The 14,813-nt window shown below is 45.1% G+C and overlaps 1 protein-coding gene across 2 annotated transcripts; it reads left to right on the top strand.

The window, feature by feature from the left end:
- The first annotated feature begins 1,732 nt into the window (after positions 1-1,732).
- Positions 1,733-14,505, top strand: LOC310664153 (uncharacterized protein). Of its 2 annotated transcripts, XM_083412819.1 has the most exons (7): positions 1,740-1,967; positions 3,688-4,044; positions 5,053-5,445; positions 7,108-7,212; positions 7,319-7,343; positions 7,436-7,467; positions 13,105-14,505. In XM_083412819.1, the coding sequence occupies exons 1-7, from the start codon at positions 1,925-1,927 to the stop codon at positions 13,290-13,292; spliced, it is 1,143 nt and encodes a 380-aa protein (XP_083268945.1). In that variant the 5' UTR covers positions 1,740-1,924; the 3' UTR covers positions 13,293-14,505. The 2 variants fall into 2 exon arrangements, with proteins under 2 accessions (XP_083268946.1, XP_083268945.1); XM_083412820.1 differs by lacking the exon at positions 7,108-7,212 and having other exon boundaries at positions 1,733-1,967.
- Positions 14,506-14,813: the final 308 nt, after the last annotated feature.

Consider the following 14,813-nt stretch of genomic DNA (forward strand, 5'->3'; position numbering starts at 1 on the left):
GAGTCACTGGACCTCGCTCGTACCAGGTGGCACTCAAAGACGGACGCTTGTGGCGCCGGCACATAGACCAGCTTAAGTGCAGGGTTGGGGACTTGGACACTACTGTGGTGCCCCCAACTGTGCTCGTGGCTCCGGAAGAGACACTTACAGATGGTGAAGCTCCACCTCTCTCGCAAACTGCCAGCGTGGAGCTGAACCAAGCCACTTCAGAGGGTCTGCCAGACTTACCACAGGCTCAGGCCACTCCACTTGCGGAGGCTCCACCCACAGCAGCGGATCCAAGGGACTTGGTTTCAACTCCACCTAGGGTCGCACCACAGCCACAGCAAGAATTGTGTGGCCCCCTGGACATGGCTACCAGTCCCCGGCAGTCTGGCAGAGTTTCCAAGTGCCCAACTTATTTAAAGGACTATGTTGTTGGACATGTGTCACTGGTCTAAGTATGTGAAATGTAACCAATATGCTTTTGTGCCTAATTGAACCATTACGTGTAGTGCTGTATATAAGGAAACCATTACGATTGTAACCAATGCCTTATCTTGGTGGGGAGGGGTGTTATGTACTGAAGTTCTCACCCTGGGCCAGCAGGTGGATACTGAAGATAGTTATGCAAATGAAGGATCGAAAGTGACGTTCAGTGATTGGATAGTTTGTATGCAAATGAAGGATCAAAAGTGATGTTCAGTGATTGGATAGTTTTAGAAAATGGCAACAGTTACATTGTTCTGGAGCTCTATATAAGCAGGCTGACTGAGCTCCTCAGTCAGTTCTGTTCCAGCTTACAAATAAAGAGCTGCTTTGGAAGAATCACTGTGTCGTCTGATATGTTCGCCCACAACTTAACAATTTCACTCTAATAAACAGAAGTATGTCTGCTTCCTAATGGCTGCGTAGGCGGGTTACCGATAGGCGAAGTACTTTTGCACTCAGTGCCTCCCTGCCTCCTGTATTCCATGCCAGAGCGAGAGCCAGGTACTGAGACAATTTGCAAGTGAAGCTCATCCCCCCCCCGCGCCCCGGGCCCTGTGGGGAGCTTGCAAGGACAATTACCCTCAAATCATCCTTGTTTATTCTTCGCTAACTGTCTCTGCTGGGGACGAGGGTGGCGCTGTGGGTTAAACCACAGAGCCTAGGACTTGCCGATCAGAAGGTCGGCAGTTCCAATCCCCGCAACGGGGTGAGCTCCTGTTGCTCAGTCCCTGCTCCTGCCAACCTAGAAAGCACGTCAAAGTGCAAGTAGATAAATAGGTACCGCTGCTCTGGTTCGCCAGAAGTGGCTTAGTCCTGCTGGCCGCATGACCTGGAAGCTGTACGCCGGCTCCCTCGGCCAATAAAGCAAGATGAGCGCCACAACCCCAGAGTCGGTCATGACTGGACCTAATGGTCAGGGGTCCCTTCACCCTTTACCTTTAACTGTCTCCGCTATTGTGGGAGTGGCATCCATTTAAGGGAACAACCCCACCAACCTCAGTCCACCCTCAGCTACCCGCTGGTTGCATGTCTTCTAAATCACAGCCAGTCTATGGAATGGCACCACCAATCAGCTTCCAACTTGGCAGCGAGGAGGATGGACACAAAACTAGAATTAGTTGTCTCTGCCTATCATTGGCTTTGATCTCGCCAATATAGGCTGGTCTTCCTGCCTTCTGCCCTGCCAATGCCATTGGGCACCAGCCACCTCTGAAACTTCCTAGTTTGGTTGTATCACGTGTTAATTCCCCAGAGGAGGTGTTTGAGGGGGAGTCAGTTGCGGTTAAAGTTTCAACCTTGAGTGATTTCTAAGCAGAAGGGAAGTGAAAGGCTGCTGCACTTGCAAGTTGCTTCATGTCAGCTGTCTCTTCTTCTGCTTTCCTTTCCTTTCTCAAGCGAAGAGAACTTAAGGCGACAAGACCATTTGCCTTTTTTTGTTTTCCATTTCAGGATTATGTTTTCCATGCTGATTCTTCTTTTCCTAAGGGAAATTTCAGGTACGTGTCCTACAAAGAGATCTCATGGTCTCTGCTCCTGTTGGTTTCTTAAGGAGGGAGAGGAACTGTGAGGGAAGGTCCACCAAGGACCACGCCAGGCAGAGCAGCTGCTGCCACAACTTCCCTTTTCTTTAAAACTGTTGTGAAGTCATGGAGAGCCCCTGGCACTTCTGCAAAGCCAATTTTGGGCTCCTCAGAGCAGATGGAAGATGTTCAGTTTGGGGCAGTGCCTGAAACAGCCTTTTGTTGGTAATAGTAAAGACGAAATGTGAATCTACACCACAGACTGAAACTGACTTAACCATCCTTCCTTTTACACCATGAGAGTGAATGTGAGAGGCCTTGACTGTGCTGTTTTCAGTGCATGCTTAAAGCATCTTGGTTTAGACAAGCCTACCCAAATATCTCAACTGCTGATGTGTTTTTAGTTTATTGCTGGTTTTAATTTTCTGAATCTTTTAATTGTTTTTACTAATGATTTTACTGTTTTATTCCTTTCATAAACTGCTTCAAGGTTGTTCAAAATTGGGCCATGTATACATTTTATGAAATAAATAAGCAATAACAATCAATGGGCTGGAGAGGAAAGGTTATTTCATTTAAGGAAAATGGCAGGTGAGGGGAACACAATGAGGGGTGTAGGAGACATCTGGAGAAAATGGAAACAGTAGCAGAAATTGCTGATGTTTGCTTACTTCTTCCATGCCCAGAATGGAAATCAGTCTAGCAAATACCATCAGTAGTTGGTGCTGTTGCTATTTTTTCAACCTCCAAATCATATGTAACTGATTACAGTTTCCCTGCTCCCATTTGCATTGCATTAATATTAATATATTGGAATAATGTAATGACAATGTAATTTACATATAATTGATTGTTTAAGTTCTGTAATTTTGTCACAGCCGATAGCTGCCCTACATCCTTTGGCATGGCAGAGGTGTCTAAAAGTCTGCATGATGTAAAGAAAATGGACAGAGGTCCATTTTTCTCCCCCTTTGTTGGTCATCCAATGAATCCAAAGGGGGTGAGATTCCCAGTGGCCGAAAGGAAGAACTATCTTGCAAGGCATTTACTTAAATTATGAAATATGCCTTCACAGGAAAGAGTGACAGCCACCCATTTAGATGGCTTTAGACAAATTCATGGAAGATAAGGTTCTGAATGGCTACTGGCTTTAGTGGTTACATACCACCTCTGGTGCCAGAGGCAGCAGGGCTCTGAATTCCAGGGGCTGAGACTTGCAAGGGAGTCTTGCCATCAGGTCCCCTTGGGGCAGTGGTTCTCGACCTGCAGGTTCCCAGATGTTGTTGAACTACAACTCCTATCACCCCTGGCTAGCAAGGCCAGAGCTCAGGGATGATGGGAGTTGTAGTCCAACAACATCTGGGGACCCACAGGTTGAGAACCGCTGCCTTGGGGGCTCCCCATAGGATAGGCATCTGGTTGGCCCCATTGAGGGCAGGATGCTGGAGTAGAAGAGCCTTTGGGCTGATCCAGCAGGCTTTTCTTAGGCTCTGTCAGCCACTCTCCAACTCCAGCTCTGTATTAGTTTGGGGAGGTGATGGCAGTTAAAACGGTGTAACACTGAAGAAATATATACTAGCATAGATACATTCAGGAGAGGGACCACATTACAGCTTCCAAAGGTTCAGGGAATTCTTTTGCCCTGAAGTGCAAGATCCTACAAATACGAGCCGTTAACACTTTCCTCCCCCTACAGGTGCAACCTTCATTAATATTTATGAAAATGAAAATCACTGGCTGAGCTGCAGCAACACATCAGCCGATCAGAAGGAATCAAGATGGTGGTTGGGGAAAGACTGCTCCTCCTTGGTCCAATTTCAGCCAATGCCTTGTGATCCAAGTTCTCAGTGCCCAGCAGGAAAGAACCCCACAAGCAGATATCTAAACTGTACACAAAGGAATGTCTCTATTGCTGCTTTCCCAGGTGGTGGAATATTTGCATGCAAAGCCCTGTCAGGTAGCAATGCGTCAGATCCACACCCACTTATTAATAAGGAGGACCACTGCAGGAATTTCAACTTCTTCATTGTAGCAATAATAAACAACACTGTAGGTGAGTGCATTAAAAGACAGCAGGTCATTTTGAGGTGAATTCAGAAAGCATAAGAGTAACAGGTGCACTGGAAAAAGAAATAGGAACACAGGAAATCTGCCATACAGAGTTAGCTAAGGATTATCTGCACTGACTCCAGGGTTTCAGAGAGGGTTCTCTCTTGCTCTCTGCCCCTGAGCTAAGAACATAATTTCTCTTTTAGAACCATTTCCATTTATGTTTGCTAGTGGGAATGCAGGCAACAGCCATGAAATTCACAGCAAAAGCAAAAATGATGTGCTTCCAACTGAGGATAACTCTAAGAGTCAAAATAAATGAAATACCTTTTTTAAAAAAGAGAGAAGGCGTTAGACCAGATGGATGTGCCATCTTAGCCCTACGCAGATTAGACCCATTGAAGTTAATGGGCACAGCTCACCTGGGTCCATGAATTTCAGTGAGCCAATTCTTGATAGGATTAGTAGGATGCCATAACTAGCTGGTGTTTACTTTGGCAGGGAGACAGATTGCAAACCAGTTCAATCAGATCCATGCAGAATAAGCTGCAATAATGCACAGGTCAAAATTCACCATTGGAAGCAAAAGTATTGGAAAGCTCTCCCTTTTCAAACTTTGCCCATTTTGCTTGAGGGTCACTGACTTGAATATGTAATGTTAGTTTTCAGTGAGGTACAAATGCCAGAAAGAACCAAGGGGAAGCTTTTGCACATTTCTAGCAAATTGTATGAAAAAAATGTCATGATTATGCACTGGTACATCGGGTTAAGTACTTAATTCATTCCGGAGGTCTATTCTTAACCTGAAACTGTTCTTAACCTGAACTACCACTTTAGCTAATGGGGCCTCCTGCAGCCGCCATGCCGCCGGAGCACGATTTCTGTTCTCATCCTGAAGCAAAGTTCTTAACCTGAGGCACTATTTCTGGGTTAGCGGAGTCCGTAACCTGAAGCATATGTAAACCGAGGTACCACTGTTACTCTCATGTGACTATGCCATTTTGCATTGCAGAGAGTAACATGCAATCAGAAGAATTAGTGGTTGTTGAAGGAGAACAGAACTTCAGTCTTCCTTGTGAATTTGATTTGACTGGTGCCAGAGACATATTTACTTTGTATTGGATTAAGGAAACATTTGAAAGGAGGTGCCTTGCTTCTGTTTCAAATGAAGACCACTGTTTTTCTAATAATCTAAACTGCTGTGTTGGCACCAAGATCAAAAAGAGACAGATCAAAAATTTGACTGACCCACTTGACAGACATCAAAGTCATAACCTGACAATTTTCAACACCACCACTTCAGACACTGGAGTGTATTTCTGCCTGGTTGCTGTTTACACCAACAGACACGTGTGGAAGATTGTAAATAATGTGACTGTACAAGTGCGAAAAGGCAACAGTGAAGGTGAGTTTAGAAATTATTTTTAAAAATGTGTTCTTTTCCTTTAGTTGAGTGTTGGATGCTCAGAAACTCTCCTCATTGACTGGGGACTTAGGCAGGAAGGGCAGGCACCCCGAAGGCCTTCCCTCACCACTCAAGACATTTGGGAAACTCTTGGAGAAACCCTTGTGGGGGACGGATCATGGTCATCTGCCCTCAAATTGGGCTCTGCCACGAGTGGTGGGGGAAAACAATCAGTTCAGAACTTTCTAGTTTACCCTTCTTGAAACACTGAAATTAATACAAATGTAAGGTTCTGCACTGAGGCAGGAAGAACCAGATGCACAAGTACAAAATGGGAGACACCTGGCGTACATGTGAAAAGGATCTAGGGATCTTGGTGGACCACAAGCTGAACATGAGTCAACATGAATGTGATACAGCAGCTAAAAAAGCTAACACTATTCTAGGCTGCATCAACAGAAGTCTAGTGTCCAGATCAAGGGAAGTCATAGGACCACTTTGTTCTGCCTTGGTCACACCACACCTGGAATCCTGCCTTCAGTTCTGGGTACCACAATTTAAGAAGGATGTTGACAAGCTGGAAGGTGTGCAGAGGAGGGCAACCAAGATGATCAAGGGTCTGGAAACGAAGCCTTATGAGGAATGCTTGAAGGAGCTGGGTATGTTTAGCCTGGAAAAGAAGAGACGGAGAGGTGATAGGACAGCCATCTTCCAATATCTGAAGGGCTGTCCCATGGAAGAGGGAGGAAGCTGGTTTCCTCCTGCTTTCGAGGGGAGAACACAAAGCAATGGATTCAAGTTGCAACTCCACTTACCTTCAACAGGCTTGTGCAGGACAGTTGCTGCAGAGGTTTTCTCAACTGGCTTAAACCCAAAGCAGACAATGTTTTTTTTTTTGGGGGGGGAGGGAGGTGCTGGTGCTCACCATGAACTTATTACACTGAGTGCCACACTTTTAACATTTGAAAGGGGGAAAAAAAGGTGCCGGTACTACTCACCCTTGAGTACCCCCAGAAAAAAAAGCACTGGAAGGAGTATCCCATTAAAAGGATTTGGGAGAAGTTGCTTCTGTCCAGACATCCAGGCAGGGGCCATAGCACTCCTCAAGGTGGCGATCCCATGGGGCATTCCTACTTGATGTATGTCACAGGACCTCACCATTGTGTTGACCTCCAAAAAGGCTACTTCCAGCAGGTGGCTGGATGTTGATGCTTGTGTCCAGTGCTTATGCCAAACCTCTGACATTTGCAATCGATAAAGAGGTGGCCTGATTAGACTCAAAGCAGTGCTGTTCTGTCTGGTTCTTCTCTGTGAGTCAGGCAAAGTGGGCTTGGGGTGCCTGGGCATGCAGAAAAGAGATTCTGACTAAAGACCAGGAAGAACTTTCTGACACTAAGAGCTGTTTGACAGGGGAACAGGGTCTTCTTTGAGTAGGACTAGCATTGAATTCCACTCCCCATAATCCCCAAAGTTCTAAGCCCGAGAAAATACAGATAGGATTTTGGCTTGTATGATCATATCAGCAGATCAATGTTTGCCATCCATTATCCTCACAAAACTTTGAGGAATGTTTAAGTAATTTGGAAACAATAAAATTAGCCTGAGGCTGCCTTGTTTCTTTTCCTCCACCTGATACCATATCCTATTGGGATCTCTTTTCAGGGTCTACTTTTACAAAAGAGCTACAGATCTCACTGGGAGTGGTAGGAGGAATTGTTCTGATTAGTGGGATAATATTGTTCCTTTGCTGGAAGAAAAAGTCTAAAGGTAATGAAAGAAGAACATATTATAAGGTGGAATCAAAGGTGACTGTGTGATTTGCAAAAGCATTTTAAACTGCTACTTAATAATGCATATATTTTTTGTTTGACAGGAAAGGCATATGAATCGCAACAAAGGTACTACATGTCAAACAATATAAAGAATTCTGCTGGTGCTTCTCTCCCTTCCAGACCATAAAAATGACTCTAAATTTATCTCTTCTATTTAGGGACCAGACCACAACTGAAATGGAAGAAGACTGTAAGCATAAGCCCCCTTTTGAATAATGTTATAAGTGGTGTCTCATGTAATAGATATAGGCAAATGTCCAACACATATTCCTTAGAGGATGTTACATGTGTCACATTTAGTGGACATGAATCATTAAGTGTGAATTCAGATGTAGTTAGCATTCATGCAATTAAAATTCTGCATAGAACTTGAGCAGGTTAGGAAAGGAGACTAGGTCGGCGAATGCAAAGACGTCATGCAAGAAAAAAATCTTGCTTGTTGGAGAGAAAGGTGCACTTTCTGCCATAGGAGCCAACTCCGAGGGGTTAAGGTCCTTTCGCCCTCCCAAAAATATTTGAAGGGGCTCCCCCCCCCCAGTTGATGGGTAGTGCCATTTAAATGGTGTGTGTGTGCTGTGCCATGTGATTGATTATGCAAGGTAGGGCTTACCTGCCCCCCATATTTTATTCAAGTTGGCACCCCTGCTCCCTGCCATGCTAGTTGTCTAGATGCAGGGAAACATTCACAAATATGATCTCTCAGCTGCTGTAATGGGAAGGTGGTGGTTCATTTTACCACCTTAGGATTCTAGAGCTTCATTTGCATCTCATTCTGTGGGGGACTCTTTCCTTTTGTGTGGGGGTCAGCCATATTTCCAGACTGCACTGGGGTAATAAAAATCCTTAAGAGGCCCTCAAGAATGACAGTGACCATTTCAGTTTGGAGCAGCAGGGAAGGGTCTAGCAGAGGTTCAAAATAACAACAACAACAACAACAACAACAATAATAATTTATTTATACCTCGCCCATCTGGCTGGGTTTCCCCGGCCACTCTGGGCGGCTTCCAACAAAGATTACAAATACATTAAAACATCAGTCATTAAAAACTTCCCTAAACAGGGCTGCCTTCAGATGTCTTCTAAACCTCAGATAGTTGTTTAGCTCTCTGCCTGGTTTCATGTAACTTGCCTGGTTCCATGTAACTTGGCTTCTCTGCCTGGTTCCATGTAACTTGGCTTCTCGCTGTGAGGGAACCGCCAGAAGGCCCTCGGAGCTGGACCTCAGTTTCCGGGCAGAACGATGGGGATGGAGATGCTCCTTCAGGTCTACTGGGCTGAGGCCATTTAGGGCTTTAAAGCACCAACACTTTGAATTGTGCTCAGAAATGTACTGGGAGCCAATGTAGGTCTTTCAAGATTGGTGTTATGTGGTCTTGGCGACTGCTCCCAGTCACCAGTCTGGCTGCCGCATTCTGAATTAGTTGTAGTTTCCAGGTCACCTTCAAAGGCAGCCCCACGTAGAGCGCATTGCAGTAGTCCAAGCAGGAGATAACCAGAGCATGCACCACTCTGGCGATGCAGTCCACGGGCAGGTAGGGTCTCAGCCTGCGTACCAGATGGAGCTGGTAGACAGCTGCCCTGGACACAGAATTAACCTGCACCTCTATGGACAGCTGTGAGTCCAGAATGACTCCCAGGCTGCGCACCTGGTCCTTCAGGGGCACAGTTGCCCCATTCAGGATCAGGGAGTCCTCCACACCTGCCTGCCTCCTGTCCCCCCAAAACAGAACTTCTGTCTTGTCAGGATTCAACCTCAATCTGTTAGCTCTCATCAATCCTCCAACCTCCTCCAGACATTCACACAGGACCTTCACTGCCTTCACTGGTTCTGATTTGAAAGAGCAGAACCACTGTATGACAGTACCTCAAGCTCTCAGCTCCTCTGGACTGCCCAGAAGGATGTTATGATCGATGGTGTCAAAGGCATGTTGTGTGCAGGCATTGGAAATGACATGCTGTGCAGGTCTGCACTTTCTGACTGTGCATCTGGGACAGATGTTTTGCACCTCCAGATGTTTGCCGAACTAAACTCCCATCTGCCCCAGCAAGCAGGGCCAATGGCCAAGGATGTTGATGATAATAATATTATATAATTTTTATTTATTTATACCCCGCTCATCTGGCTGACTTGCCCAGCCACTCTAGGCGGTTTCCAACACAAAGAATAATCATAATAATAAAACATCAAACATTAATAGTAACAATCTGATCCTATATAGTCACAATATCTTTAAAATAAACAACCTACATCAAATAAAGCAAAATTCAACAATCCACTAAAATTCAATAGTAAATAGCAAAATCAAACATCAAATAATAATTAAACTGTTTAGTAATTCTTTATTGTAATAAATGTAATCTATAACACTGGTCAACAACAAATTTGTTGTCTGCGTTTTTTCAGTTGATTTAGGATGAATCTGATGCACTGAATCCAAAAATCACATTGGTTTTGCTCAATCAGGTCAAGTTATTGAGCTATGGCCACATGTCTTTTTTATGTTTTTGTTCACATGTACGCTTGTGTGGAGCATTTTAGAAGGAGTTGTGGGGGTAAAATGCCATGTCGAATAATTGTTTTGATTGGAAAGGATTATTTTAATGACAAGAAGTATTCAGGTCCGATAGTTCTGGGTGATTATGTTGAAAAGGGATCAGTTTGAAGTCATAAAACCTCGAAATCTTCCATAAATTGGTGCGGCTGGGATCAACAGAAAGAACCGGAGCAGCCTCAAGTATCTTCAATCAGCACGTCGTCCTGTAGCTCATTGTGATGAAATTCCAGTGCCTATCTTCGGAGAACTTCCTGACATTAGTGACGAAGATGCCTCCAGTGTTGAAGGACATGAAGAAGAAGAAGTGGTTCTTGAAGATGATGCTCCACATCCATTTTCCTAGAAGGAGTTGAATGATCTAGTTCGCGACCTCAGCTTGTTGAAGGACTCTGCCGAACTGTTGGCATCCAGCTTGAAGGGAAAAAACCTCCTCTCTGACAGTGCTCGCATCAGCTTCTTCCGCAACAGGCATCAAGAGTACCTCCATTTTTTCTTGGAAGAGAAGGACTTGGTGTACTGTGCAGATATTGTGCAGCTTCTGCTCAAGCTTGGAGTGCCACAGTATGAACCCAAAGATTGGAGACTGTTCATTGACAGCAGCAAGCGATCACTGAAATGTGTTCTGCTACACAACGGCAACCAGTTTGCCTCTATACCCCTGGCTCACTCAAGTACACTGAAGGAGAACTATGAAGCGGTGAAGTATGTGCTGGAGAAAATTGGTTATGATCAGCATAAGTGGTTTATTTGTGTTGACCTGAAGATGGTGAACTTTTTGTTGGGACAACAGTCTGCCTTCACCAAGTACCCATGTTTTCTGTGCATGTGGGATAGTAGGGACCGTGCTCAGCATTACACGAAGAAGGACTGGCCTGTGCGGGAGGAATTGGTGCCTTGCAAAGAAAGGAACGTCATCAACGACCCTCTGGTGGACAGAGACAGAATACTCTTCCCACCGCTGCACATCAAGCTCGGTTTAATCAAGCAGTTCACCAAGGCTCTGGACAAGGATGGTGACTGCTTCACTTACTTGTGCCAGGCTTTTCCAGGATTGACAATGGAGAAGTTGAAACCTGGCATCTTTGACGGTCCTCAGATCCGTCAGCTCATCAGAGATCCAGAGTTCGGAAACTCAATGAACGAAGAAGAAGAAGAAGAAGAAGAAGAAGAAGAAGAAGAAGAAGAAGAGGAAGAAGAATTTGGATTTGATATCCCGCTTTATCACTACCCGAAGGAGTCTCAAAACAGCTAACATTCTCCTTTCCCTTCCTCCCCCACAACAAACACTCTGTGAGGTGAGTGAGGCTGAGAGACTTCAAAGAAGTGTGACTAGCCCAAGGTCACCCAGCAGCTGCATGTGGAGGAGCAGAGACGCGAACCTGGTTCACCAGATTACGAGTCCACCGCTCTTAACCACTACACCACACTGACTCTCAAACGAACGAAGTGGAACTGGAAGCGTGGAAGGCATTAGTCAAGAACTTTCTTGGCAACAATAAGGCCAGAAACTATGCAGAACTTGTCAACAACATGCTGACTGCTTTCAGAAACCTGGGCTGCAACATGAGCGTCAAGATGCACTGCCTATTTTCACATATGGACCGGTTTCCTGAGAACCTGGGTTCAATGAGTGATGAGCAGGGGGAGAGATTCCATCAGGACATGAAAGAGATGGAGACCAGGTATCAGGGTCACTGGGACGCAGTCATGATGGCTGATTACTGTTGGACTCTGAAGAGAGACCTCCCTGCTGCTGAGCATTCCAGGAGTTCCAAGAAATGGAAGTTCAAGCCCTGAAGTTTGAAAAATGGTGAAGCAACATGCAATTTACGTGTACTTACCTTTATCTATGCCCACCATTCAGTTTACAGTAAACCTGACCTGATGGAGAGAAACGGATGCCATTTCCTGATGGCAGTGCAAAAATACCCTAAATCAGTTGTAGAAATCTAGACAACATTCAAAAAGTAAAAAATTGTAGCCCAGTGAAAAATAACAGCAAACCATAATGCATAAAATACCACAAAACACACAAAATCTTTGACAAACAAGGACACACAACTCCTCCCATCCCAGCTGCTTCTGCTGTTCTCAAAGTCATGGTCTGGGAAAGGCTGGAGGCAGGGAGCGAGAGGAGGCAGGGAGCTAGAGGAGGCAGGGAGCTAGAGGAGGCAGGGAGCAAGAGGAGGCAGGGAGCTAGAGGGTGGGGCAAGACAGGTGGAAAAGCCATTGCCTGCAGAAAGTCTCTCCTACGTGGAGAGAGTTGTAGGTCAACAACATTTGGAGGGCCAAAGGTTCTCCACACCTGATCGAGGGCATTTCACATATTAAATTCAGGTGGTGAAACATACAAGAACATACAATATCCTGAAGGATGGCACGACTGAGTAACCAGAATCCTGAACCAGGAACAGGAGACAAGGCTACACGGCACCATTATATTGCAGTTCACCCTTATTGATTCTAATAAGCTTTCAATCAGTTCTTCTCTAGAATGGCTTAACTGAATGCTGGGTCAAGGATTTACTGGACTGAATCACTGTAGCTGAATCATGTCAGGGTTCATATTTCTGCATGCTGGCCAGGCTAATAAAAGATCCATGCATGGAGAAAGCTGACTCACAAGGAGAGCATTTGGCTAGGACATTTCCCCCTGATGTGCTTGGTTTCTATGTGCAGGGAATCCACACAACTCTTTTTATTTTTAAAAAACACACAACAGCAGACATAGATCAACATCACACAGAACACAACAAACAGTACATAGGGTAGGATCTAATGTTTGTCCTACTTAGAGTAGACCTGCTGAAGTTAATGAGCATGACTAACTTAGGTTTATTCAGTTTATTGGGGCTACGCTGAGTAGGACTCGCATTATTATTATTATTATTATTATTATTATTATTATTATTATTTATCCAATTCGTTCAACACAGAAATATTGAATGTAACACTGGAAAAGAAGGATATTGTAAACTGCCCTATGATCCTTGGATGAAATTAAATTAAATTAAATTAAAATATAAAATAAAATAAAAATAACATACAAACCCATTTGCTTATCTTTAGTATAAAATGGTAGAATTTAGAAAGGACTTTGCCATATGTTAGTTGTAGGTGCATAGCTTGGTTCTAAAGTGGTGCATCCATTATTTTCAGGTCCCCCTTTAAAAATAAGATAGTTGAACTTTCCATCTTAAAAATCCCTTGACATAACTTTGTAGGATAGGATTGAAAACTCATCTGAGTCTTTCCCCCTTTTCCCCTTACAGGCTCCCCATATGCCGTTTCCAGCCGCAATGACATAGATGGGAATGAAGTTGTGTATTCACTCGCGATGAGTCCTGGTGTGAACCCAGATAGTCTCTATTCTTTACCAGAGAGCAAATCCGATCCTGGAATGCAACCTGGAGAGAATGTGCAAGCCATTTATGCTGTGCCAAAGAAAGAGAGATCTTGAGTAGAGCCATGGATCGAATGTTAGCTACAGATGCGGAAATTCTGGCTTGATGTCCACACTAACTATAAAGCCAGTGGCCATGGACGAGTGTCCTTGATCTCTCAGCTTCAGTCAGGAATAGGCCATAAACAGTCTTGGCTTCCCCCAGAGAATTCGGGTTGCTAGGAGATCCCTGTTTTGGCCCACAGAGCTACAGTTTCAGAGTTCCCTGTGAAGAGGAATTGATTGTTAAACCACTCTGAGAATTGTAGCTCCAGAGGCGTAATAGGGGGATCTCATAACATAGGGTTGCCATAAATTGGACACAAAAGGTTTTTGAGCTTTTTCGGGGAAAGTTGTTGAGCTTTGGAAGTTTGCCCACAGAAAGTTGGCAACCCTATCATAACAGCACTCAGTGCCCTTAATGAACTACAGCTCCCAGAATTCTTGGAGGTGAAGCCAAGACTGTTTAAAGTGGTATCATGGTGCTTTTAATGTATGGTGTGCATGCATGCCTCCCTCAAGAACCTGTGGCCTTCCAGATGTTGACCCACCCTTCCCTTACACCCTGCTTGGGGGCTGAATAGGATTTTTTTCATAAGCCCCCAGTTGGCCTGGGGACTCACTCCTCTTTTTTGCTGACACCATTCTGCTGGGAGTCCTGTTTTTGGATTGGTGTTCTGGACTGGTTTAGTTGGCTTTCATTTTGGGCAGGATAGACAAGTTAAGATCTGGTGGGGCAAATACCTGAGGCACGACTGGGTTAAGGGCACTCTTTGCCACCCTACACTGCCTTGACGTTGGGTCCTTTGGGATGTCCTTTGGCCTTGGCAAGTGCCTGGGCGTGAACTCCAGCCCGGTGGTGCCACAGTGCGCTTGTCAGGTTCACATGCCCATGGGGACAGCATCTTAGGGGTGGGCAGGGCCAGAGGTGGATGTGGTTGAGGCAATTGTTGTGACTCTTCCCTTTACAGAACAGGCTACTTACCAGCCATGCAAAAGTCAGAGGTTTCTGCTTACACCCCCATCTAGGCAAGCAACAGGCGTTGATCCAAGAAGTGTGTCAAAGAGAGATCTTTCCCAGTCTGCATCTGTATTGGAACTGTTTTAAATATGTTTTTATTACTTTTATTACTTTGTTGCTTGGTGTTTTCTACCTTGAATGCTTTTAGGAGGAAGGATGGGATATAAATTTAATGAACAAATAAAATTTAAATAAATAAAGCAAGTAAGTTGAGTTTGATTACCATCACCATCAGGGTTCTGGGACACATTTCAGCCTGGCAAAAGCACTCAAGGAGGGGATGGAGCAGAGCTGGAGAGGGTCTGGTCTGGGAGAGGAGGGGCAGCCTGTGAAGGGTTTGGGAGGCCACACAGGGCTCATCCACACACCTGCTGCTGCTGCTGCTAGTCCCATGCCTGCAAAACATGGGCCCAAGCAGCAGTGTAGCTAGCTGCTCAGGTGCCCGGGGTGGCACACATGCCCTGCACCCGGAGGTGGAATGAGCCGCCCACGGGGGCAGGGCGAGTCTCAGCCGTAGG

Source organism: Podarcis tiliguerta, assembly GCF_965153285.1.
Source record: "Podarcis tiliguerta genome assembly, chromosome: 14".
NCBI classification, from domain to species: domain Eukaryota; kingdom Metazoa; phylum Chordata; class Lepidosauria; order Squamata; family Lacertidae; genus Podarcis; species Podarcis tiliguerta.

Coding starts and splice junctions, on each gene's coding strand:
- LOC310664153 (XM_083412819.1), top strand. CDS start 1,925: ATGTTTTCCATGCTGATTCTTCTTTTCCTAAGGGAAATTTCAG. Junction 1,968..3,687: donor TTTCCTAAGGGAAATTTCAG/GTACGTGTCCTA, acceptor CTCCCCCTACAG/GTGCAACCTTCATTAATATT. Junction 5,446..7,107: donor GCGAAAAGGCAACAGTGAAG/GTGAGTTTAGAA, acceptor ATCTCTTTTCAG/GGTCTACTTTTACAAAAGAG.